The 23,771-nt window shown below is 37.4% G+C and overlaps 1 protein-coding gene across 3 annotated transcripts in view; it reads left to right on the top strand.

Annotated features, from left to right (window-relative positions):
• Nucleotides 1–1,635: 1,635 nt before the first annotated feature.
• Nucleotides 1,636–23,771, top strand: part of FAM3C (FAM3 metabolism regulating signaling molecule C) — a 37,460-nt gene continuing 15,324 nt past the window's right edge. The window contains exons 1-5 of one of the 3 annotated variants that reach the window (XM_087969362.1): nt 1,636–1,693; nt 12,180–12,213; nt 19,074–19,132; nt 21,953–22,057; nt 22,837–22,866. In XM_087969362.1, the coding sequence (XP_087825488.1) occupies nt 19,120–19,132; nt 21,953–22,057; nt 22,837–22,866 (148 nt within the window). In that variant the 5' untranslated portion in view covers nt 1,636–1,693; nt 12,180–12,213; nt 19,074–19,119. Of the gene's footprint in view, nt 1,694–12,179; nt 12,214–15,339; nt 15,416–19,073; nt 19,133–21,952; nt 22,058–22,836; nt 22,867–23,771 lie in introns of those variants that run through there. The other 2 variants (XM_026669068.2, XM_087969363.1) reach the window with 2 other exon arrangements.

The raw sequence follows: 23,771 nt of genomic DNA, 5'->3' as shown, positions 1-23,771 counted from the left end.
CTCACCCCGTTCCTAAGAGGTCTGTGTAAGGGGCGTGCATAAGTGCGCCATCTTGCCTCCCGTCCCTGTCCTATTGGCCTCATTTAGTCGTACCTATTTCCTGTGTTCTTACTCATGTTTATACTTATACCTATGGTAAAGCGATTGACAAATCAAATAAATCAAACAAATACATAAAATAAATAGAATTCTGGGAGTTGAAGTCTACAAGTCTTAAAAGTTGCCAAGTTTTTTTTTTTTGGGGGCGCTCCGGTTAACATCCTCACCAAGAAGCAGCATTATGCAGTCCTCACTCCTGAACAGTGTGTGTTTGCACATTATTTATTTAGATTTGTCAATCGCTTACAAGATAATAGGTATAAGTATATGCATAGTTATGAATACATGAAATGGGTACATATAAGAAAAATAAAAAAGAAACAATAGGACAGAGATGGTAGGCACGTTGGTGCACTTATGCACGCCCCCTACAGACCTCTTAGGAAACGGGTGAGGTCCATAGTAGACAGTCTAAGGTTAAAGTTTTTGGGGTTTGGGGAAGAAACCACAGAGTCAGGTAGAGCATTCCAGACATTGACCACTCTGTGGCTGAAGTCGTATTTCCTACAATCAAGTTTGGTGCAATTAACCTTGAGTTTGTATCTATTGTTTGCTCTTGTGTTGTTATGGTTGAAGCTGAAGTATTCATTGACAGGTAGGACATTGCAATGCATGATTTTATATACCATATTTAGATCAGACCGAAGACGGTGTAATTCAAGGTTTTCTAGGTCTAGAAATTCAAATCTGGTGGCATAAGGTATTCTGCAACGAGTAGAGGAGTGGAGAACTCTTCTTGTGAAATATTTCTGGACTTTCTCAACTGTGCTAATATCAGATACGTAATGTGGGTCCCAGTCTGATGAGCTGTATTCGAGTACTGGTCTAGCAAATGTTTTGTCGCATTTCCTGCAATCAAGTTTGGTGTGATTAACCTTGAGTTTGTATCTGTTGTTTGCTCTTGTGTTGTTGTGGCTGAAGCTGAAGCATTCATTGACAGGTAAGTCATTGCAATGTATGATTTTATATACTATACTTAGATTGGAACCGAAGAGACGGCGTAATTATGACGAGACGAGCGGTAAAGCACCCAAAAGGCAGCTGCTTCGGGCAGGCTTATAATTAAAAAAGGAAACAAGCTCCTTCAAGCGCGGCCAATGCCTTCCTAATCGTTGTGACGGCAGACCTCGCTCCGTCAGTAGGCAACCGCAGCTCCAGAGCCTTATCAGGCTCCAGCACACAGGAGCTCCCCACCCTTCACACCCTTGGCCAAGGAGGCGAACTTTCGGCCCGGGCCTGCTCCACAAAAAAAAAAAAGCAGCTCGGTCCTCCAGCGCTAGAGGGCGGCGCACTTCCTCTCCTCGGCGTAAGACTTGGGGAAAAGAGACAAGCGGAGGGAGCGTCGCCCGGAGAGAACGCGGGATCACGTGGCTTCTTCTCCTTTTTTTTTTTTCTTCTTCTCCTTTTTTTTTTTTTCCTGACGCTTCCTTGCTCGGCCGCCGCGTGGGTTCAGCCGGGGGAGTCTCCAAAGCGCAGGCGCCGACGGGGCGGGGAAGAAGAGAGGAGGAAAAAAAAAAGGGACGTGGGTGGGGGGGCGTGTGTGTGGGGAAGAACCGACGACGACGAGGCGACTTGGCTGCGCCGGAGGTCGCAGGTAAGGCGCCACCGGCGCGGGGCTGGGGGGTTCGCCGCCCCCTACCTACCCGCGTCCTTTTTCCCCTTCGCTGCCCTTCTCACACAAGCAAGCCGCTTCCTCTCCGTCCCCTCCGTCCTTTCCCTCCTTGGCCAGCCGAGCTGCATCAGCCCACTGTGGCTCGCCTCTGCCCTTTCTCTTCTCTCCTCCCTCCCCCTGCGCCGTTTCTAGTCTTTAGTTGCCTTGAAACTCCTGGTGAAGGGCGTTATTATTGCTCGGCTTAGGGCAAAAAAAAAAAAAAAACACCCCCAAAAACCTCGGGGTTAGATACTCTAATATGCAGGGAGGCTCCCGGGAACCTTTGGCCACTTGAAGCCTTGGCGGACTTCAACTCCCAGAATTCCCTCAGCTAGCTTGGCTTCACACCCAGAATGGCGGGGCGGGGGGAATTCTGGGAGTTGAAGTCCACCCAGGCTTCAAGTGGCCAAGTGGGGGGGGGAGCTTCCCTGCTCTATAATGTCAAAATGGGGGAATGTTTCCTTAAGCAGCTGCTGCTGCCAGCGCGTGATTGTGTTTAACGGTGTGTGTCTTCTCCGGTTCCTGCTTCTTGTGGCTCCACCGGTCTACAGAGCGTAAAGTACAAGTTTCTCAGGGCCAAATTGGCGTGAGGTTTTGGAGGCAAGATGCCTGAAGCGTGCCTGATGCAGGGTTGTTGTGTCTCTTAAGGATGTTGTGGAGGGCATTGTCCTCAGCCAGGAAGTAACCTCCTCTTGCTCTTTGTGCCTCTGGAATGAGAAATGGGGAATTTTTAGCAGGAAGGATGCTGTTTCTAGCCATTCTGAGCACTAATCTTTCTCCTCTAAATGGATAGAAATTCTTTTATTGGCCAAGTGTGATTGGACACACAAGGAATTTGTCTTGGTGCAAATGCTCTCAGTGTACATAAAAGGAAAGATACATTCTTCAAGAGTCAAGAGAAGAAGGAGGAGGAGGAGGAGGAGGAAGAGGAGGAGGAGGAAATAGAATAGAATAGAATAGAATAGAATAGAATAGAATAGAATAGAATATAGAATAGAATAGAATTCTTTATTGGCCAAGTGTCATTGGACACACAAGGAATTTGTCTTGGTGCAAATGCTCTCAGTATACATACAAGAAAAGATACATTCATCAAGAGTCAAGAGAAGAAGGAGGAGGAGGAGGAGGAGGAGGAGGAGGAGGAGGAAATAGAATAGAATAGAATAGAATATTGGAGTATAGAATAGAATAGAGAATAGAGTAGAATAGAATAGAATATAGAATAGAATATAGAATAGAATAGAATTCTTTATTGGCCAAGTGTCATTGGACACACAAGGAATTTGTCTTGGTGCAAATTTACTCTCAGTGTACATAAAAGATACATGATACAAATGGCATTCTTTTATCTTTTTTTGGGTGGTGGGGGGCAGGCAGCAAAAAAATGATAGGGTGGATTTTTTAAAAACTGAACTTGTTTCCCAGGCATGGAAGACTATAATGTATGCTGTCAGAAGATTAGAGCTGTTGCATACCCAGATTAGCCTGATCTAATTATCTTTTTTTTTTTTTGCTCCTATTGCTCTTTGAGTCATGAAAGTGAATTTTCAATTCTCCGTAGGGATAGAGAGGATCCTTAGGGCGAAGAAGTAATTTTTGTGACCAGTCCTCGTGTTTATGACCTTCACAGGTCTGTAAAGCTAAAGAAAGCTGAAGTAATGTCATTATAAAAATCCGCTCTGTTTTTTAGGCGCTGCACAAAGGTTCGTGCAACATATTTAGCTGCCAGTGTAATATGATGACAGATCATTTTCGATTTACAACCACAATTGGTATCAGAATTTTGCGTTGCTAAGCAAGGTGGTTACATGACCCCCCTCCCCCCTTTTATGAACTTTCTTGCCATGGTTGTTAAGCAAAACATTGAGTTGCTAAAGAGAATCGTGTAGTCACGAAACAAATTGGCTTCCCCCCATTGACTCTGCTTGTTGGACCTAGTAGAAAGTTCACAGGTAATAATCATATGATTGTGAAATGCTTCAGCTGTCACAAAGAGTCATATGAGACTGATCGTAAGTCACCTTTTTCAGTGCCATTGCAGCTGTGAGTGGTTGCTAAACACATGGTTGTAAGCTAAATAATACCTGTGTACAGTGTAACTTCTGTATCTTACTTTCCCTCACCATTGTCTTGTTTCTTTCTCATCCTTCACCAGATTTTAGCTCCTGTTGAGGTAGGCCATCTGATACTCCCGAAATCATAAAGACTATCTTATAACAAGTTACACCTGGCTTTATCTAACCTTTACTCTTAGTGCTGACTGGTAGTGCTGTCAGGCACAATTTTTCTTGCTGTCAGGCACAATTTTTTCCAGCCTAAAAGGTGGAACCAAAGGCTTGACACTTAACTGCAACCTTGTTTAAAGGTCACAAGATTTGGGCAGGTATATATTCCACTGTTTCATTTCTTCTGTTTTCTTACTGTGCCAGCCATTTATATTTGTCCTGCCCCTTTCTTCTCTTCTGCCACAAGTATTTGAAGTGTTTCAGTATTGTGGGATGGGGGGGTGGGGAATGTCTGTCCTTTCGGAAATATATCTCTTGGGCAATTCTGCATCTATTGCTAATACTTTGTCTACAGCCTTCACCATTTATAGACCTATTAAGATCATAGGTTCAGATTAGGTGGATGACAGATTCCTAAGCCATGAGTAATTGTCAAGCCCTTTTCCATGGATATGAAGGAATTGGGTAATGGAATTGGAATTTTGGTATGTGGCACCAAAAAGAAGCCATGTGATTTCATCTTGTTCTACAGCACCATCTCTCTGCATTACAAGCTGACCCCAAAATACCTCCCCCATAATGAACATTCACTGTTCATTAAACTTTGTATCTGAATTTTAGATGGATGGGATAGGGCCTGTCAGATCACAGAAGATATTCTAGAAGGCAGGGGCTGCAACAGAAAAAGACATGCTTCCGAGGGCCCACAAAATTGCACTGTTTACGGGAAGGAACACACTTCCCCTTTCTGTTCTGATGGAGCAGATATAATTGCAAGTTATGGAGCTTTGTTATTCTGAATTCCCTTGCCATCGCAACCCTTCATTTCTTCAAATTACTTCTTTTAAATGTCTCTCTACCTTTTTAATGAAGTCTCTGGCCTTTCAGGTGGTCTCCACTCAATGTAGGTGTATATATAGTGAAGGAAAAACTAATGTTGTTATTTAGGTCTGCCTCTATTTTTCCTGCGCCTCTCTTGTTTTAAAATTATAACCCCTGAAAAAAATGATATGGCCTACTTGAATTCCATTTATGTTACAGTTGGCAGTTGAAAAAGGTATATCTTTTTGCACCTTTCCATTACATTAGCATTTTAGAATTTTTCAGGCTTGATGAAAATGTCATCTTTTTAATAAATAGCATAATTATAACAAATGTGTCAGTTGACATGTATTTTTTGTAATATATGTATCTTACTATTAAGTCATTGAAACAGTAAATTGCAAAACAATTGATTCAGAATATTTATACTAAGGCACAGTGTGTATTTTGCATGGATCTTTGGAATTTTTACAAAATGTAATGCGATGACCATGATTGTCCCAAAGGTGCTTTTTCAAGAGGCAACTGGTCTTTCTGATTTTCTTGGAAGACATTTTGCTTCTCATCCAAGAAGCTTTTTGAGCTTGAAGGCCAAGGTGATCAATCTTCAGAAGGACACTGCTATGTCTGAGACTCTGAAGAGAGACCCTCACCAGCAGATACAAGAAAAAGGTCATTGAACACTGAAATCACTTCTACCAACAGAAATATTGGAACAGGTCACAGAATTTATAAAAAAAAAAGGCACAACTAACATAGCACAACAAAAGCAAAGAACAACAAAAAGGCAAATTTTCTACCTTATAGTTTAGATAGGAAAAACACACAAAACAGAAAAACTAACCCAGATGGACAGTGATATGACCGATGGGTGAGAATCTGTCTGACAGAGAGCTTACCCAAACAGAAAGTAATGTTTTGGCCAAAGGACTGAATTTTTTAGTCACACCCATACAGCTACCAACTGTAGATCTCCTCACAGCCATGGAGTCAGCCATCAGGAATAATAACTAGCAGAACCACAACAATTAAAGGATGAAGATATCTGCAATCCTCACCAGTGCTGAAACACCCCTTCCAACTTCACAATTCAAGAAAGGAGAGCAGTGACATCCCTAGGAAGACACCCCAAACACCAACATCCTACCAGCTGATAAAGGAAGATGCAGTCATCTTGAACACTGATTGCTACAAGGTGAACAATCTTCTGAAGGACACTGCTATGTATGAGATTCTGAAAACAGACTCCACCAGCAGTTACAAGAACAAGGTCATTGAAACATCTTCAAAGAAAAATTGCCTCTTGAAAAAGCACCTTTGGGTCAACCATGACCTTGATGACTGAGAATCTGCATAGACAGATGGCCATGATTCTTTGTATTCTTTATTCTGTAGGTACTCTTTTGTCATTCTTATTGTGTAATCTATATATATAAAGAGAAATACAACTCACGCATCTCCAGAACCATAAAGCCTACAAAAATTGAAATTTGGCACATATGTTTTTCTTGGCTTCTAGGTGCTCACTAAGAAAGGATTTTTTGAAATGACCATCAGCGCATTAGTATTTCATATATTACTATTCTCTGATACTAAAGAGTTCTACTCCCCACCTGAAAAGAAATCTGTTCCAAATGCAAAACACAAGCAGAGGACAGGAGTTTCCGTTTCGGTTTCACAGCAGCAAACAGCTTTAGTACAGAACAGTTGAGCTAAGACATGCCCAGGCTCCTTGCTGTTTCCTTCTTGCTCACACAGCAAATACTGTTTCAGTTTCCATGTTTCAGTTTCCAAAGAGCCCTCAACTCTCTCACGCACTGACAGGACACTAGTCAGATGAATACCGATGGATGCTGGTAAGCAGAGGCAGAGGTGATATTCAGCAGGTTCTGACCAGTTCTGGAACACCGGTAGCAGAAATTTTGAGTAGTTCGGAGAACCGGCAAATTCCACCTCTGACTGGAGATTTTACAGTATCCTTCCCTTGCCATGCCCACCAAGCCACGCCCACAGAACCTGTAGTAAAAAAAAATTGAATCCCACCACTGGGCAGAGGCACAATTTTTGTTTCCTTATTTTCCTCCCCCAAAACTAAGCCCAATCGCATAGTTTCATAGCAAAGCATGGGTATAGAGCTAGTTAAACATTTAACCATGTACAGGAAATTTTAGAACAAACTTGTACTGCTTTTTTAGCTCTTGTTCTGTGCTAGACCTATAAACAATTATATGATTGCAGGCATGTAAATTCATATTTGGCACAAGCAACAAGCAACTGAACAATTTTCCTTCTTTCACTAAAACTCTTGACATTTAAGACAGAAGGTTAGGTGAAAGTATTTGGAACAAAGGATGGAGCAGATTTGTACAAGTAACACTTTGAATATTTCATGTAGTTTCTTTTCTTGCTAGTAGAAGGAAATATGTTAAATACAATACTTGCTTAATTTATACAGAATTTTTCCATGTTTGCCATAACTTTTTTGAGAGTAGCCACCATGCAGTTTGGATGGGTATATTCAAGTCCTGGCTACAAGATTTTCTTTGAAGAAGGTGCTTTTTTAAAATAATTTTTTCATTTTGTTTTTTAGCGCCAAAGTCAATTTATCCATTTCTGCGCATTTTGAGATTTTTTCAATAAAAACAAAGACACTTCACTATACTATGATAGCTGGAATTGTTGGTATAATTGGATTGACCAAAGATAAATAATATATTAGAAGGCATAAAAGAAAAGTATCAATACATAATAACGAGGTAATGATATAAGTTAAAAACAGGTGTGGTTATATGACACAAGTTAAGGTGATGAAAACAAAAGAAGATCTTGCAAACTGTTAAAATAAGAATACTTTTAATCCTGTAACCTCTTTCTTTCTTTCTTTTCTCAAAATTCTTTCCCTCTCTTCCTCTTCTCTCTTCTTTCTTTTTTTCTTTCTTTCTTTTGCTTATTTGTGTATGTATTGTGACTGGTTTTAATTGTAAAAATTTAATAAACTATATTTAAAAAAAAATAATAATAATTTTTTCATTGCTCTAATATTGATTAGCACATGGTTGTGCATGACTTTGAGTTGAAATAGAGAAAGAAGGAAGCATTCCTCAGTTGAAGAATACCAGCAGAGACAGTGATTAGGGATAAGAGGAAATACAATTTAAAATATCTGGAAGACATCAAATTGAACAATGTTGCTTGACCAGTGGTGGTGGTTCTCAGAATTGCTTCTATGTCTGAATAAAGCCATAATCATTAGAGTAAGTAATAGGGAGTTTTAATACCTGAAGGTTTTAAGAATATTTGAAGATTAAACCCTTACGTTGCTTCATCTTCAATGAAACACACACTGATACAGTTCAGCCACATCTGCCTATATGCCATTTGTTGTTAGGTTTTTTTCATGGAACCTGGTAGATAAAAAAATATCATATTGACCCAATCTTCCACCAATTTATGGTGTGACAATAGTTCTTTGCAGAGCTTTGTTACTTTTTTCCTTTCTTTCTTCTAATGATCCTGTCATTTTAAATATCAATTCCAAAATTACATTTAATTTCAAGATTCAGACCTTTAGCATTTGGAAGAACTAAATGTGTGAAGCTTGATGAAGTGCTTTTTTTGAAATTATTTATTGACAAAATGTTATATTTAATGTTATAATTGTAGAAGCATTAATTGAAGTTTAAATAAGAGTTGAATGGATAAAAATTAAAAGATACAAAGGTGTCATACTCCAATTAATAACTACAGGGGAAAAATTTTTTTAATGAGAAAAGAAACTATGAAATTGAAACAGGACAGACAAAAGTATAAATATGATGACTAGAAAGGTATTGAAACTTAGAAAAAGGTGTGTGTGTGTGTGTGTGCATATATATATGTGATATATATATGTGTGATTATATATATATATATATAATTATAATTTATATATATATATATATATATATATATATCATATATCATATATCATATATCATATATATGTGTATGTGTATGTGTATATGTATATGTATGTATGTGTATATATATATTTGAATTTAGAAAGGAATGAGATAATTAAAAGTAAGATTGAGAAAACTAAGGGAAGGGAAAAATTATTGAGAAAATGTTAAAATAGTAATAAGATATGGTATAGAACACAAAGATGAATATGAAATTGAATTTGTGTCTGTATGGAGAAGTGATAACCCGGGACCATGCTATTCTCAAAAAAAAAAAGAAAGAAAGAAAGAAATGTTACTTGTATTATGTTTTGTGAAAACCCAAATAAAATTTTTATAAAAAGAAAAAAGAAAATGCCCATTCTGAGTTATTGATGATAACCTGTGCCCTTTGGTGCAGTACTCACTAATGATAATCATAATAATGACAAGCCTATATATAGACAATTATGTCCTGCAGCTGATAAAAATAATATGTAAAATGAAGCTTTGTGTGTACATTGTATAATGTCCTCAAAATGCATACAGTTTTTGGAGGATCACAAGTTCTGTATATGTTGTTCTTAGCACTTGCTTTGTTTAATACTACTCTAGTTCTTACAACAAAGCAATTAATGGGTGATGGGTGTGCATATGTTATCAGGCACCTTGCTGTAAAACCTGACACCAATTAGGGCAGAGAGGGAGGGCCTAGCTGGCTTCTGTGCCTCAGGAAGGACTAAACTGTGGGTGTCTCCATTCCTACACCAACATCATGCATCACATTGACTTTCGTAAGCTATATATACCATGCATGATTTTGCAGCTGTAAAGTTTCCAGAAAAAGATTTAGGAAGCAGCAGTGTGCAAATTTTCACTGGCTAAAGACTTTTTTTAACTGAACCTGATTCTCAAAGTTTTCTATGATTACTTATATGACTTTTAATATGTGAGCAGCAGTTATAATATTTTTATTTACTGGAGAGTGCTCAGTACAACCAAACAATTACAACATAGCACAAATAAATTGTTATCTATGTACAACCATTTATATATCAGTTAAACTTCTAAACGCAATCATAATTCAACCTTATATTGGGTGCTGCAGTACAGTATGGAAAAAGGAGGATTTTCAGCTTCATGAGATTGGGCTCCAGCGATTGTTCAAGGGAAAACTGATTCCAGAGCAGGTACAAAATGAGTGAAGACTCCCAAAAGTTAGGTTCCGTTCCCACATATGGGAACACTAAGTGACTCTGGTTGCATGATCATTCAAGGAGTTCAGTTTGGCCACAAAAAGCATTCAAGACTGGTGTTTGTCACAGCACATTTGTGTGAGTTACGTTCCCTTTTCAGAAGAATTAGAGAAACTGCATCTAAATTGGCATACAGAAAGATAAATTGTGAGTATTCATGCTTTGCTTCACTCTTCATTTAATCATAAATATTAACTGCCTTTCTGCCTCATGCTGCCTTTCATAATTTCAGATCTATAATAATATGAGAGAGAAAGCTAATGTTGGATGGTAATAATTGTGATGAGTGTACTTTTACACCACAATTAGAGTTGTCATGTCTCTCAGTGCCAGAAGTTAGACACCATGAACAGGAGATTGCAATTATGTTAATGCCCTGCATATAGATGCTTTCTTGGCATCTCTTGAGTTACTCTGGAAAGAATAGAAGTTAAATATATGGTTTGATTCAACAGGTTTCTTCGTACCATTCCATATTAATAGTTAGGTTAAGATAGCCGGTTTGGTGTAGTGGTTAAGGCGTCAGGCTTAACCTGGGAGTGAATCCAGTTTTGTGTAGACACAAAGCCAGCTGGATGACCTTGGACCAGTCACTTTCTCTTAGCCCTAGGAAAGCGGCAATGGCAAACCACTTCTGAAAACTTGACCAGAAAACTTTATGGACTTGTCCAGGCAGTCTCTGAGAAAAGAAAGGTTAAGTTGGATTGTACAAAAGATGTAGGTGGTAGTGACGTGCTAAGGTTTTAAGAACAGCTTAATGACATCAAGTGAAATAGAAGAAAATGGTGCCCCAAAAATTATCATGGCGGTTATGTATAATAATGGGACGTGGATCAGTAGTAGAAATTGATTTATACAAATCCAGTAGTGTTTGAACTTTCAAACTTATGAGAAAACTATGGCTTAGAGCTTTGTGTCTTGTTTCATTTTCCATTCTTTGCACACTTAGGGTTTATAAATTCAGTCACATTTCTCTGGTGCACTGTTACTGATCTGTTAAATGCTATACCAAGAAGTAGGTATAGCTAGCAAGCATGGCTTTGAAAAGAACATGCTTCATTGAATGTTTCAAATACACTTGTGATTTTCTGTGCAAACTAATGGTTCCATAAACTGAAACTTGACTTGTTGATTCTCTTTAAAAAAATATTTTTATTAAACATATTTTATCATTTTATATCACTTTTACAATCTTTGCAGTGTTCCATCATCGCTGGTACTCCTATATACATATCAATTACATTCCTTTTTCTTAAATTACCTTTATATTTAATCTTTACTTCTATTTTCCAACCATTTATACCATGTGTCCCAGACCAAATAATATTCCATTTCCTCTCTTTATTTTAATTCTAATGTTAGCCTGTCCATCTCCACACAATCTAACACCTTTTTTTAATCACCATTCCCTCAGAGGGCGTGCTGGCCTGTTTCCAGTGTTGCGCATATGTTACGTGCAGTCATTATGTGCAATATAATATATTGAATTTTCTTACTATAGTTTCCTCTTATTATCCCTAGTAGAAATATTTCGGGTTTTAACTCAATTCGTTGACTCATGATTTCCTCTAGCCATTTTCTTATTTTGGTCCAGTACTTCCTAGCTTCCAGACAAGACCACCACATATGAAAAAAATGTGCCTTGGTTGAGTTTGCATTTCCAACATTCTGCAGATCTATTTGGAAATATTTTTGCCAATCTAGCTGGGGGGAAACGCCAACGATAAAACATTTTATTCAAATTTTCTTTATAAGATGCCAACATTGTTAATTGATAGTTTTTTCCCCAGTGTTTTTCCCAATCTAATTCAATATTATAGCCAAAGTTCTTTGCCCAGGCTGTCATGGTTTCTTTGGCCATTTCTTCTTCCATTTTAAATCGCAGGAAATAGTTATATGTTGTTATCATTTTCTCCTCCGTCCCCTGTATTATTTTGTCACATTCTTGTTGTTCCTTATAAAAGCCATATTTTTCTAGATCCTTTTTATATCTTGCCTGAATCTGCAGATATGGCCACCAATCTATATCTATTCCTTGTTTTAACTCTTGGTTTGTTTTTAACTTCCCTTGGGCATCTAATAGTTTCTTATACCTTACCATTTTATCTAAGTCTAGTACATTTGGGTATATAATGGCCTCCACAGTTGATAACCAAACTAATATTTTAATATAATGATTTTTCTTTATTTCCCCCCAAACCTGTAGAAGAGCGTCTCTCACTTGGTGTCTCTGGAAATAGATGGGTATTTTGCTTTTCCCTTCCCAAATAAATACCTGCCAACCTAACTGCAAATCTTAGCCTTCTATTGTCAATATCCTTTTGTTGTTTAAATTTATTCAATCCTTTATCCACGTCACAGCTGCTGCTTGATAGTATAATTCCCAATCTGGGAGTCCAAAGCCGCCTTTACTTCAGCTATCTTGCAGTAGTTTTAGTTTTAACCCTGACTTGTTAATTCTCTGATGGGCTGCTAAAGCTTCACGGTGCTTCCTCGTTTTCATCAGTTAAGGGGCATTTCTGCTGCTCGTGCCATTCATATTGTCTGCATACTTCCTTCCACCTGCATCAGCAATTAAGACATTTTTTTTCCTATGGGAAAGGCCAAGTCTTATGATGTAACTGTTATTACATCCACTGCTAAATAAATATTTCTTCTGATGTGTTATATTCCTTAAATGTCAACATCTTATATACTCTAGCTACAGATACATTTAAGGATGGCAGTTATCATTGCCAGTATATATTTGTGTTATTATGCCATTATAAAATACAAAAAAAGATCTGTTGATATTTTATTTTCAGTAGTGGCCTACCCTGTTTTATATTCTGACTTTAATCAAATGTGCACTTCACAGTCTAGCATAATTTATCAGACTCTTGGATAATGTCACTTGACATCTGGTTCAGTGTGGAAATAAGTCTTGAGATTGTGTGCTTTCCGTTCATATCCATGTACCAGTTTCACTTGTGAGACACTTGTTTGTGCAACCTTGTGGTTTATTCTTGTATTTGCATTTCAGTTAGTTCAGACAATGGTTACATTATACGTAACACTAAGAACCTTTTAAAACAGAGTTGTTGACTTACGGCATTGGTTAATTATTCATGGATGGATTTGCCCTACTGAGCCAGATAAAACAAATTTGATCACAGATAAACTGACTGGCCTATGTCATCTGTATTGTCCACTTTCTTAACGTAGCCACATCTCATCTCTCAGCATTTGTCTCCCAGTCTTTGGTGTTCCAATATCTAAGGGGCTGCCACAAAGAAGAGGGCGTCAACTTATTTTCCAAAATACCTAAGGCAGAACAAGAAGCAACAGATAGGAAATAATTAAGGAACCAACCTAGAACTTAGGAAAGATTTCCTGATAGAACAATTAATTAGTGGAACACCTTCAGAAATTATGAGTGCTCCAACACTGGACATTTTTAAGAACAAATTGGACAGCGATTTGTCTGAAATGATATATAGGGTTTCCTGTTTGAGCAACGGGCTTGGACTAGAAGATTTCCAAGGTCCCTTCCAACTGTGTTATATTCTGGGTTTTTTTCTGGCCAGGGAACACATAAAATGGTCCTTAAGAGTTCATAGGAATCCTGTCCATCTACCATCAGTCTATTGTTGGCAATCACAGTGATGGTCAGTTTAAAGAAGATAATTTCTTTTTAATTATTTTTTAACAACTCAAGACACTTGGGAAACCTCAGTGGAAAAAAAAAAATCCAGAATTAGAGTAACTGCATTCGTGTAGGATGTTGTAGTGGAATTCTGAATTCTGGCTTATTACGAATGGGTTTGTGCTGTGTTGTGTGCATCCATCTTGGCTCTTTTGGTGACACCCACAGCTAAAAGGACGATAGTTTAATCAGGGATGAGGATCCTATGAACGTACAAATGTGGTTTGCACTTCAGAACTGCTGTAAGTAGTCAAAGTACTGGAGGTCTCTGCTGTGCTTTTTGTAGCAAGTTCAGAGTGAAAGTTCAACGGAAAGCATTGGATGTATTATGCTTCATGCATTATTGCATTATATAATAAATACTGTAGAAAAAATATTTGCTAAAGATACAATACAAGCCTAACAAACAAATGACTGCCAGTACTGTAGCTGTGTGGATTTTACCAGACTTACTTATTATGTGTTCTTAGATTCATATCCTTGAAATACTTCAAAAATGGAGGTTTTTAATAAGGGTTTTCATGCAACAAAAGGTTAAATGTTGTCAATCTCCATATTTGAATTAGATTATATGCTGAGTGCCTGGAAAAGGTTAGATAAATAAAATAGTTTAGAGTTGTACTGGATGTAGAATCTAGAGTATAAAATTCCTAGTACTTTAGTTATTTTTAATTTAGCCAATATTAAATTTTCCAGGCACCTCTCTTCAAATATATTTGTGACAATAATAAGTAGAGGAAAGAAAAAAAATGAAATTAAATCTATAAAAGTTATATTCCCAAGTAATGTAAACAACTCAAATAAAAAATACTAAATTATTAGGAAGGAGGGAAAACTGTTAGAACTTCACATATTCATTGGCAAAGAAATGGTTTATATAAAAGCTGATTCCAGGTTATAATATATATTTGTAACAAGAATTATTCCAAGTTGGTTCAGAGGCTTTGGATTTTGAGGTTTGCTGTATTTCAAATGTATATGAACGGATTCTAATGCTTGGATTCTGGCTTTTAACCCAATGTTTTACTTTAAAGTATCAAGAAAATAATTCTTACCACTAATTTTTCTTTATTCTCAACAGTCCATTCTCATTTTTATCAGTATTTACTTTTAGTTGGGAGTGCCAAGTAACGATTATTAGCGTCTTCTACTTTTCATCTTCTATTCTGAACTTTGTGTGTCTTGACTTAGGAAATATTCATAAATGTTGCAAACTGTCTTTAGCTGGAAATCATTTCGCTTTTCCTCTTTCTATGATAGAACAATTATTGCACTGTACAAATAATGAATCAAAGAGTTTGTGAACTTCAGTGGCATATTGTCCCCATTTTAGTTTTATTTTTAAATTATACCATGTGACATTTCTTCAGGTGTTTTTGGAAAATCTTTGAGAACTGAAAGCTGATTAAAGAGTTTTAGTTTTCAAACTAGTTATGCAATCCTTTGCATTGATTTCTTGGATAATATAATTATCATTCTTTCAGAGTGAAGTGAAATTGTAGCTGATTGTGTGCAAATGAACATAGTATACTTGCTGTTTCTTAATTTATACCATATGCATCAGTTTGCAACTGAGTGATGTAGGGAAATACATAGTGGATATTCATGATTCCACTAAGGTAGAAATAAAAAAAAAAATCATAGCTGTGTTGATACATTAAATGAGTTTCTGTCATATCTTTAGGGTTATGTATCCTGTACAAGTATTCCTCAACTTACAACCGCAAGTGGGCCCAGGGTTTCTGTTGCTAAGCAAGGTAGTTATTAAGTGAATTGCACCAAATTTTATGGCCTTTTTTTGCTGCAGTTGTTAAGTGGATCACATGGTCATTAAATGCGTTCAGCTCCCCCATTGATTTGTCTGTCAGTTGCTGGTTGGGAAGGTCTTGAATGGTGATAACATGACTCCAGGACACTGCAGCCATCATAAATATATATAATCCCAATTTTGATCACATTAGGAATGCTGCGATAGATATAAGTTGGCAAAAAAGCCAACTATGATCTCATAGATGCTGACCTATCTCTTGATTGGCACATTCTGTTCTCTAGCTGTAAGACCATTATAATGCATTCTTGTTTGAACTTGAAAGAGTCATTAAACTACATGTACCATTAATAACCCCCCCCAAAAAAAACAAATTACCCATAACAATAAGGAAACTTCAATCAAAAAAAGATCGCTATGGTGTAAAAACAAAACTAGCTACGTAGCAAACTTTAAAAACCAATACAATACCCTATGCCGACAGATAAAGGCAGAACGCACAAATTACCACTGCAAGCAAGAGGAAAACCTCCTAGGTGCAAAATCTACGCATGCCTTGTACAATTTTGTGAACACTAAACTTAAGGAATCAAGAACCATCCCACCCCTAAAAGGACCAAATGGGAAAGACTGCAAAAATGAAGCTGTTAAGGCCAATCTCTTCAACACATTCTTCAATTCAGTCTTTGTAAACAGCAATGGTTCATGCCCCTCATTTCCTAGTCATACCACAACTAACTGTAACAACCTACTACATATTGACTTTCAGAAGATAACTAGAAAAGGCACTACGAAACCTAAAACCATCCCTATCTATTGGCCACGATGGATTGTGTGCATACTTCTTAAAAAAGCTCTCCTCTGCCATAGTGGAACCCCTAAGCATTATATATGAGATATCATTCAGAACTAGCTCCTTACCAAACCTATGGTCTTTAGCTACAGTCATCCCTATCTTCGAAAAAGGTGACCCCAGCCTGGTTGAAAACTACAGATCAATCTCACTGTGTTGTGTCACATGCAAAGTCATGGAATCAATCATTAACCAATTAATCACTCTCCATTTAGAGTCAAACAACCTACTGTCCAAAAAACAATTTGGTTTCAGGAAAAAATTGTCCTGCAATCTACAACTCCTACACTGCAAAAACATATGGACTACTCTACTTGACCAGGGTAAAGCTATAGACATAATTTACATAGACTTCTGCAAAGCCTTTGATTCAGTGGTACATGACAAACTACTGTTAAAACTAAACTCTTACGGCATTTCCGAATCCCTCCATAAGTGGATTACTGCGTTCCTGTCAAACAGGCAACAAATAGTAAAAATAAGGAGTACTATATCAAACCCTGCTCCAGTTAACAACGGTGTCCCTCAAGGCAGCATTCTAGGACCCACACTCTTTATATTCTATATAAATGACCTTTGTAAGCTCCTTATAAGCAACTGCGTCCTCTTTACAGATGACATAAAACTATTCAGCACCACTGACAATGCTACTATCCTTCAAAGCAACCTTGATTATGTGTCTGAATGGTCAAACATCTGGCAACTCCAAATCTCGAACAACAAATGCTCTGTCCTACACATTGGTTAAAAAAAATCAGTACACCAAATACAAACTAGGCGGATATGACCTCGTTGATGATCACTCTGTCAAGGACCTTGGAGTTCTCATATCAAATGACCTAAGTCATTTACTGTAACAGCATTGCCAAAAAGGCATTAAGAGTTGTAAATCTAATCTTATGAAACTTCTCCGGAAATATTGAATTGCTAACTAGAGCATACAAAATTTTTGCTAGACCAATATTCGAATACAGCTCATCAGTCTGGAATCCGCACTGCATATCAGACATTAATACAATCGAGCGAGTCCAGAAGTATTTCACGAGAAGAGTACTACACTCCTCTGCTCGCAACATAATACCCTATATCAGCAGTCACCAACCGGTGGGCCGTGAGAAAATTTTGGTGGGCCACAGAGAAATCTCACCCCCAGAGCACCCCCACAAAGCAATCAATACAGGCTGCGCTGAAACACAAGGCTGCGCCATCCACATGGCCTGCAGGAACCCTCCCCACCCACTTACTCCTTACCCGTTAAACTTGCCTGCTAAATTGCTATTTTTCCTTTTTCCGACCATCATCTGTTCTGCTGTGCCAAGAGATTTAGATTAGCTAGGAAGCAGGAAATGGTTGGATTTCTTGCTTTCCAGCTAGTCTTTAGATCTTCGGCTCAGCACAGCCGAACCTCCCTTAGGACTGAAGGTTTGCTTGCAAGCAAATTCAGTGCAGACTCACAGCAAGCAAATTTGAGAGACTGAGCTAGTTGATGGCTGATAGATAGATCACTGAATGATTCTGTGAGCAACTCAATCTGCCTGCTTTGCCTGATTTTGGGTAAAAGTTGCTCTTTTTTTATAAAAAAATTCAATATTTACATGCATGGTGTATTGTGAGTTAATTTTGTGAGTTTGCTTGCAAGCAAATTTTATGTGACAGACTGAGCTAACCAATGGCAGATAGATCTCTGAATGAATCTGTGATTCTGTGAGCAACTCAATCTGCCTGCTTTGCCTGATTTTGGCTAAAAGTTGCTCTTTTTTATAAAAAATCCAATATTTATATAAATATTTATAATATTTACATACAAGCCATGCCCAGTCAGTCACATGACCATCAAGCCACACCTACAAATTAGGCCATGCCCACAGAACCGGTTAGTGGTCCCTGGGATCTAAAATTATGAGTTTGGTGGTCCCTGAGGTTCAAAAGGTTAGCAACCCCTGCCCTATATCACCAGGCTTGAGATTTTGGGCTTGGACAACCTTGAACTACCCCACCTACGGTTAGACTTAAGTGTAGCACACAAAATTATCTGCTACAATGCCCTACCAGTCAATGACTACTTCAGCTTCAACCACAACAATACAAGAGCACACAACAGATACAAACTCAATGTAAACCGTTCCAAAATTGATTGCAGAAAATATGACTTCAGCAACAGAATGGTCAATGCCTGGAATGCACTACCTGACTCTGTTGTTACATCCTCTAACCCCCACTCCTTTAACCTCAAACTAACCACTATTGACGTCACCTCATTCCTAAGAGGTCTGTAAGGGGCGTGCATAAGTGCATCATCGTGCCTCCTGTCTCTGTCCTATTGTCCTCATTTATTGGTACCTATTTCCTGTATTCTTACTCGTGTTTATACTTACATCTATTATCTTGTAAGCGATTGACAAATCAAATAAATAAAATAAAATAAATAAAGTACAAGGATTGGTTGTAAGTCACTTTTTTCAGCGCTGTTGTAACTTCAAACATTTGCTAAATGAACTGTTGTAAGTCAAGTATTACCTGTAGTTTCTGTTTTTAATCTTCTATTTTAAAAATGAAACGAAAAGTATGTTTATGGGATGAAAATGTATATCAAAATTAAAAGATCTAGTTAACCCTTTAATAGTCTCTGACCTGACCTTTATTTTCCTTGTGTATTTTGGGTACAGAGATTATGATATCATTACTATTATCATTGCATCTTAGAGAATACAGGCTTTTTCGGTGGAATAAATGAATCAAAGCATCTCCTTGCTTATACTCTTCTGATTGAAAACTATTTTTCCTTATTCTACAGGTAGCTGGTTAAATGAAATTGTGCCAGTAACAGAGGGAAGATAAACATGAGAATAGCAGGTAAGAATTATAATTTTAAAAAAAAATCTCCGGAAATCAGTAGTTCATTTGAGTCACAGTGAGTATTTCTATCCTGTAACCATGATGAATGATGAAAAAGAAGTTTTACTGGTTCTATTTATCTGAAATCCACATTCCAGTGAAGCTTTAAAATGTGAGATAATGGACCCGTATTTAGGTTGATTGCCTTGTGATAGTTTGAGAAGTGTCTGTTGTGTTTAAACTCAAGCTAAATGGTGGTTCATATCCAATTTAATTTAAGTGTAGTTTGAACTACATCACTTCACCAATTTCCAGCGCATCAATAACTAGAAATAAGAGCAATTTTGGTCTTATAAGTTCTTATAATTGACTTGGAACTACTGTTTTACACACACACACACACACACACACACACACACACACTAATGTTTACAATGACGATGTTAGTATTTCTTAGGCAGGAAAAAACGATTAATGGTGGAAAATATTTTAGGTAATGACATGGCAATTTGTTTTCCTTACCAAGTCTAGCCAGGAAGAAATTTTAAGTTAAATATTATTATTGCCTGACATATACAGATTACTCAAAAAATTATTGGGTAATGTCACCTAATGCATGATTGGCAGAAGTTTAACAAAATGAAAAGTATCTTGCAGTATCATACTACATTTATGTCTGACATATTAGAGTTAATACCCTAATCTGGAGGAGAAATGGAACTGAATTGCTTTTCCTATTCAGTTCAGAGGGAAATAACTGCGTGGAAAGGACTAGAAGCTTAAGACTCCTTCCAGTCCTAGAGAGGAAAGCCTCTCCTTTTAAACTTTCTATTTTCTAAAAGAAGCAGCAGGTTTTCTCTTGGCTGCAAAGGAAGGGAAGGTAATAGGAAAGAACGCTGCTAGGCAAGGGCAATTAATATTTCTAGTGTTACAGATAGCAAATTTCATTTCTACAGGTGAAAGAATTTAGCTTTATTTCCTTCTTATTTATTTACCTATCTATTTCTTAATTTTCCACATTTACTTTGAATACATGAATGAAGACATGTGTACTGCAGTGAATCCCCAAGTTTTGAGGAACTGAATTAAAATGTAAAAGAAACAAGGTTTTTTACAAGAATCATTCTGCAACAAGGAATAGGTGCTTTTGGGAAGTTTGTGCCCAGACGTGCATTTCAGCTATCCAAAATGAAGCAGACTTTTTTTTTTTTCCTGGGGATGGAGCAAAACGTGGTTTTTCTAGACCGAAGTATTTGGAGAGGGGAGGGTTAAAAGTGGGAAAGAGTCCGTAAAACGGGGAAGAGAAGATCATGGGGACATTGGGAGCTGCTGAGCGATGAGGGAGCGAGATGCCCTCCCTCTGTTCTAACTCGCCTTATCTCTCTCAAATCACTGCAGATTTTCTTTTGGCTAAAACAAATAAAACCTTTGACTTTCATTTCATCCAAAGCTTGGTCCGCCTAGAATGGTTTGGCTGAACTACTGTAAATGCAGGGTTTCTTTTAAATTCAGAACAAAACATTTCATGCACACCACCCTCGACTTAACAACAGCGCATTTGGTGACCGTTGAATGTTACACCGAAAAAAAGCGACATGACCATTATTTCACACTTATGACTTGCAAAAATCCTATGTGGTCAAAATTCAGACACTTCGTCTACTGGCTTATATTTATAACAGTGCTTTGAGGTCTTGCGATCCCCTTTTGCGATTTTCTAAATAAGCAAAGTCAATGGGGAAGCCAGATTCACTAAACATCCGTATTACTAACTTAACAGCTGCAGAGATTCACTTCACAACTATGGTAAGAAAGGTTGTAAAATGAGGCAAAGCACACTTAACTGTTTCACTTAGCAGCATTAAATTTTGGTCTCAATTGTGGTTGTAAGTTGAGGACTACCTGTATGTATGTATGTGAGATAATGTAAGTCTAATTGAAAGTATAGCACCATTTTTACCCTTTCTCATTGACCAGACTGGTTACCATGCAAATAACTATATATATATATGTGCTTATGAGAATCTTAGATGTACTTGTTAATAGTTCTTACCTATAGAATTATGACTTCAGAACTACCGTATTACTGTTATTTTAGAATGTATAATTTAAAGGTCTTTGAATTGCTTTAAAATTGAAAGAACCCTTAAATAGCCTTTCCCTGTCTAGTCACCCAGTTGGTTTTATGCCTAAAGGCAGAACTGGAACCCCCAGTCTCCCAGATTCTAGCCTGGTGCCTTAATTATTACAGAAAACAAGGCTACAGGCATTTCTATGCTGCCCTAAGATATAACAACTCAGAACGCCTATGTTAAATTGGAAGGCAGCATTATGGATATGTGAATAGGTATGTTTCCACTAACTGCCTTTTCCAAGGATTTTGGGATCACATCACAAAAATCTCACTTTTATTGAGACTCTTTGGTGACTATAGAATGATCATCTATAATCCTCCCCCCTTTTTTGTTTTACAAAAACAAAACAACCCAGGACTTCTGTTTTCCTGTAATAGTTTTAAAATATATTTACTGACTTATACACCTGAAATAAGAATAAGAATAATCAATTTGTTTCTATTCAGCGGAAAAGAAATTTCACATCTGTTCTCACTACTATTGTTTCTAAATCATATATTTATGCAGATAAACTCCTATAATTTGCTTCTAATCAAATTAACAAGAGGTTCTTCATCAAAATATTTGTTTCATGAAATATTGCCATTGCTTTATTTGGACATAGCTGTATTCCCAATATTATTGTAGTAGCAGTGAGGATGTTTTATTATATTAGGCAGTTGTAAAGTTGTTCAGTGACTTCTTTTCGCTTTATTTAAATTAGGAGCAGCAAAGTTGGTAATAGCAGTGGCTGTGTTCTTGCTGATGTTTTATGTCATATCTCAAGTATTTGAAATAAAAATGGACGCCAGTTTAGGAAATCTGTTTGGTAAGTGACCCACTTAAGTTATTTTCACTCAGAATTGCATTATTTAAGCACAGTGCAGTCATGTACTGGTGTTCTCAAACATAATCCTATTAGTGAGACTTACTCACACGTAGATCAATTAAGGATTGTAGACAAAAGTACACTTCATATACTTTGGCTATGCTTTCAGTTCAGAATCCCATTTCTGTCATAAGATTTGTCACGATAAGTATGGTAATTTTAAATTATATCAAACAAGTCAGTTTTGCTTTTTTAAATATTCCCTTCTGATTTATTTACATTGATTTAATGGATGTTTTGAGGGAAGGAGATGACCCTTAAATACAATTTATAACATTGGTGTAATTACATACTTGACATAAATGGCATCATTTACAATAATGCTTTGATTTAACAATCAAATCCTCCAGTTTAAAGGCCATTAAAAGGTTGTTAAATGAGAGGGAAACACAAATGAAAAAAATGGTCATTGTGTCTGAAGTCCACCAAACTGAGATCTTTTAAACTAAAGCTTTACTGTATGACTAATTAGTATATATGTGTGTATAACTCATGGTATATATTCTGTAGTGATCTTCTCTAGTACAGCATAATGTTGTAGTCAGTTGGACCAAAATGTTACTGTGCAATTGGTAACCATGTCATCAAATATAATGATAAGCTATAATTTTCAAATCTTAATTTGGTTAGTTAGGAATTATGACCTACAATTCCATAAAAAGCATAATTAAGAAAGACATTTTTCTAATATGTATTTATTTCAATGTTAATTTTTCTAGCAAGATCAGCATTGGACCTACCATTGCGAAGTGAGTTTTCTGCATTACAGTTGTTACTTATTGGTATTTTTAATACATCATAATTAAGATCCATTAGTGATATCTGGTATAGTAAGGATGTCTTAGTGAGCTATGCAAGGCTGGTGCCGATTTTGAAGGGGAAGACTTGTGAAATTCCTCAGAATTCAGGTTGTCTAAGAGCTTCCTAGTAAGAGATAAATAAAAAGTCAGCAGTTCAAGAGACAGGGAAAGATTTAGAAAGCTTTATCTTCTCCAGCACTTATTTTTTTGATAAAGATCTTTTTAAACCTATGACTCTCATTCATCTAAATGTTTAGTATTTATTTTGATTTGGGTTCATTTTTTTTAAAGATTGAAGGGTGTGAAGACTTAGGCAAGGAGATGCTGACTTTCAGATTAATGCCACCCAAAATAATTTGGTAAAAATATGACATTTTCACTTTGGTCTAGAGCAAAGCTGGCTGAGGAATTCTGGGAGTTGAAGTCCACAAGTCTTAAAGTTGCCAAGGTTGGACACCCCTGCTCTAGAGCAAGGGCCCCCAACCTTTGGGCCGCAGTCCACTACCGGTCCGCGGCCTATTTGTAATCGAGCAGCATGAGTGGCTGGCTGGTGCACAAGTGTGTGTATGCGCTCACAGCCTCCGTTGTGTAAGGGCTCAGTGCCCCACTTACACAAGTGTTGCAGGTGCTCACTCTCGTGGCCCACTTGTGTGAGCGCTTACAGCACAAGCAATGGGTGTTGCCATTTGAGCATGCGCCTGCCTCTCCCACAAAACTACCCCCCCTTTCCCCCACCGCTCTGGGCCACCAACCCAGAAAGGTTGGGGAACTGTGGTCTATAGCAAGTCACTTCGTTTGAAAATTGTCAAAGGAGTTGATTTTTTTTTTGTCCCCTACTTGTCACAGTTTATCAT

Source organism: Notechis scutatus, chromosome 6 (genome assembly GCF_049901735.1).
Source record: "Notechis scutatus isolate UNSWTSFEM ecotype Mainland chromosome 6, rNotScu1.2, whole genome shotgun sequence".
Taxonomy (NCBI): domain Eukaryota; kingdom Metazoa; phylum Chordata; class Lepidosauria; order Squamata; family Elapidae; genus Notechis; species Notechis scutatus.
This window is presented reverse-complemented; position numbering and strand designations above follow the sequence as displayed.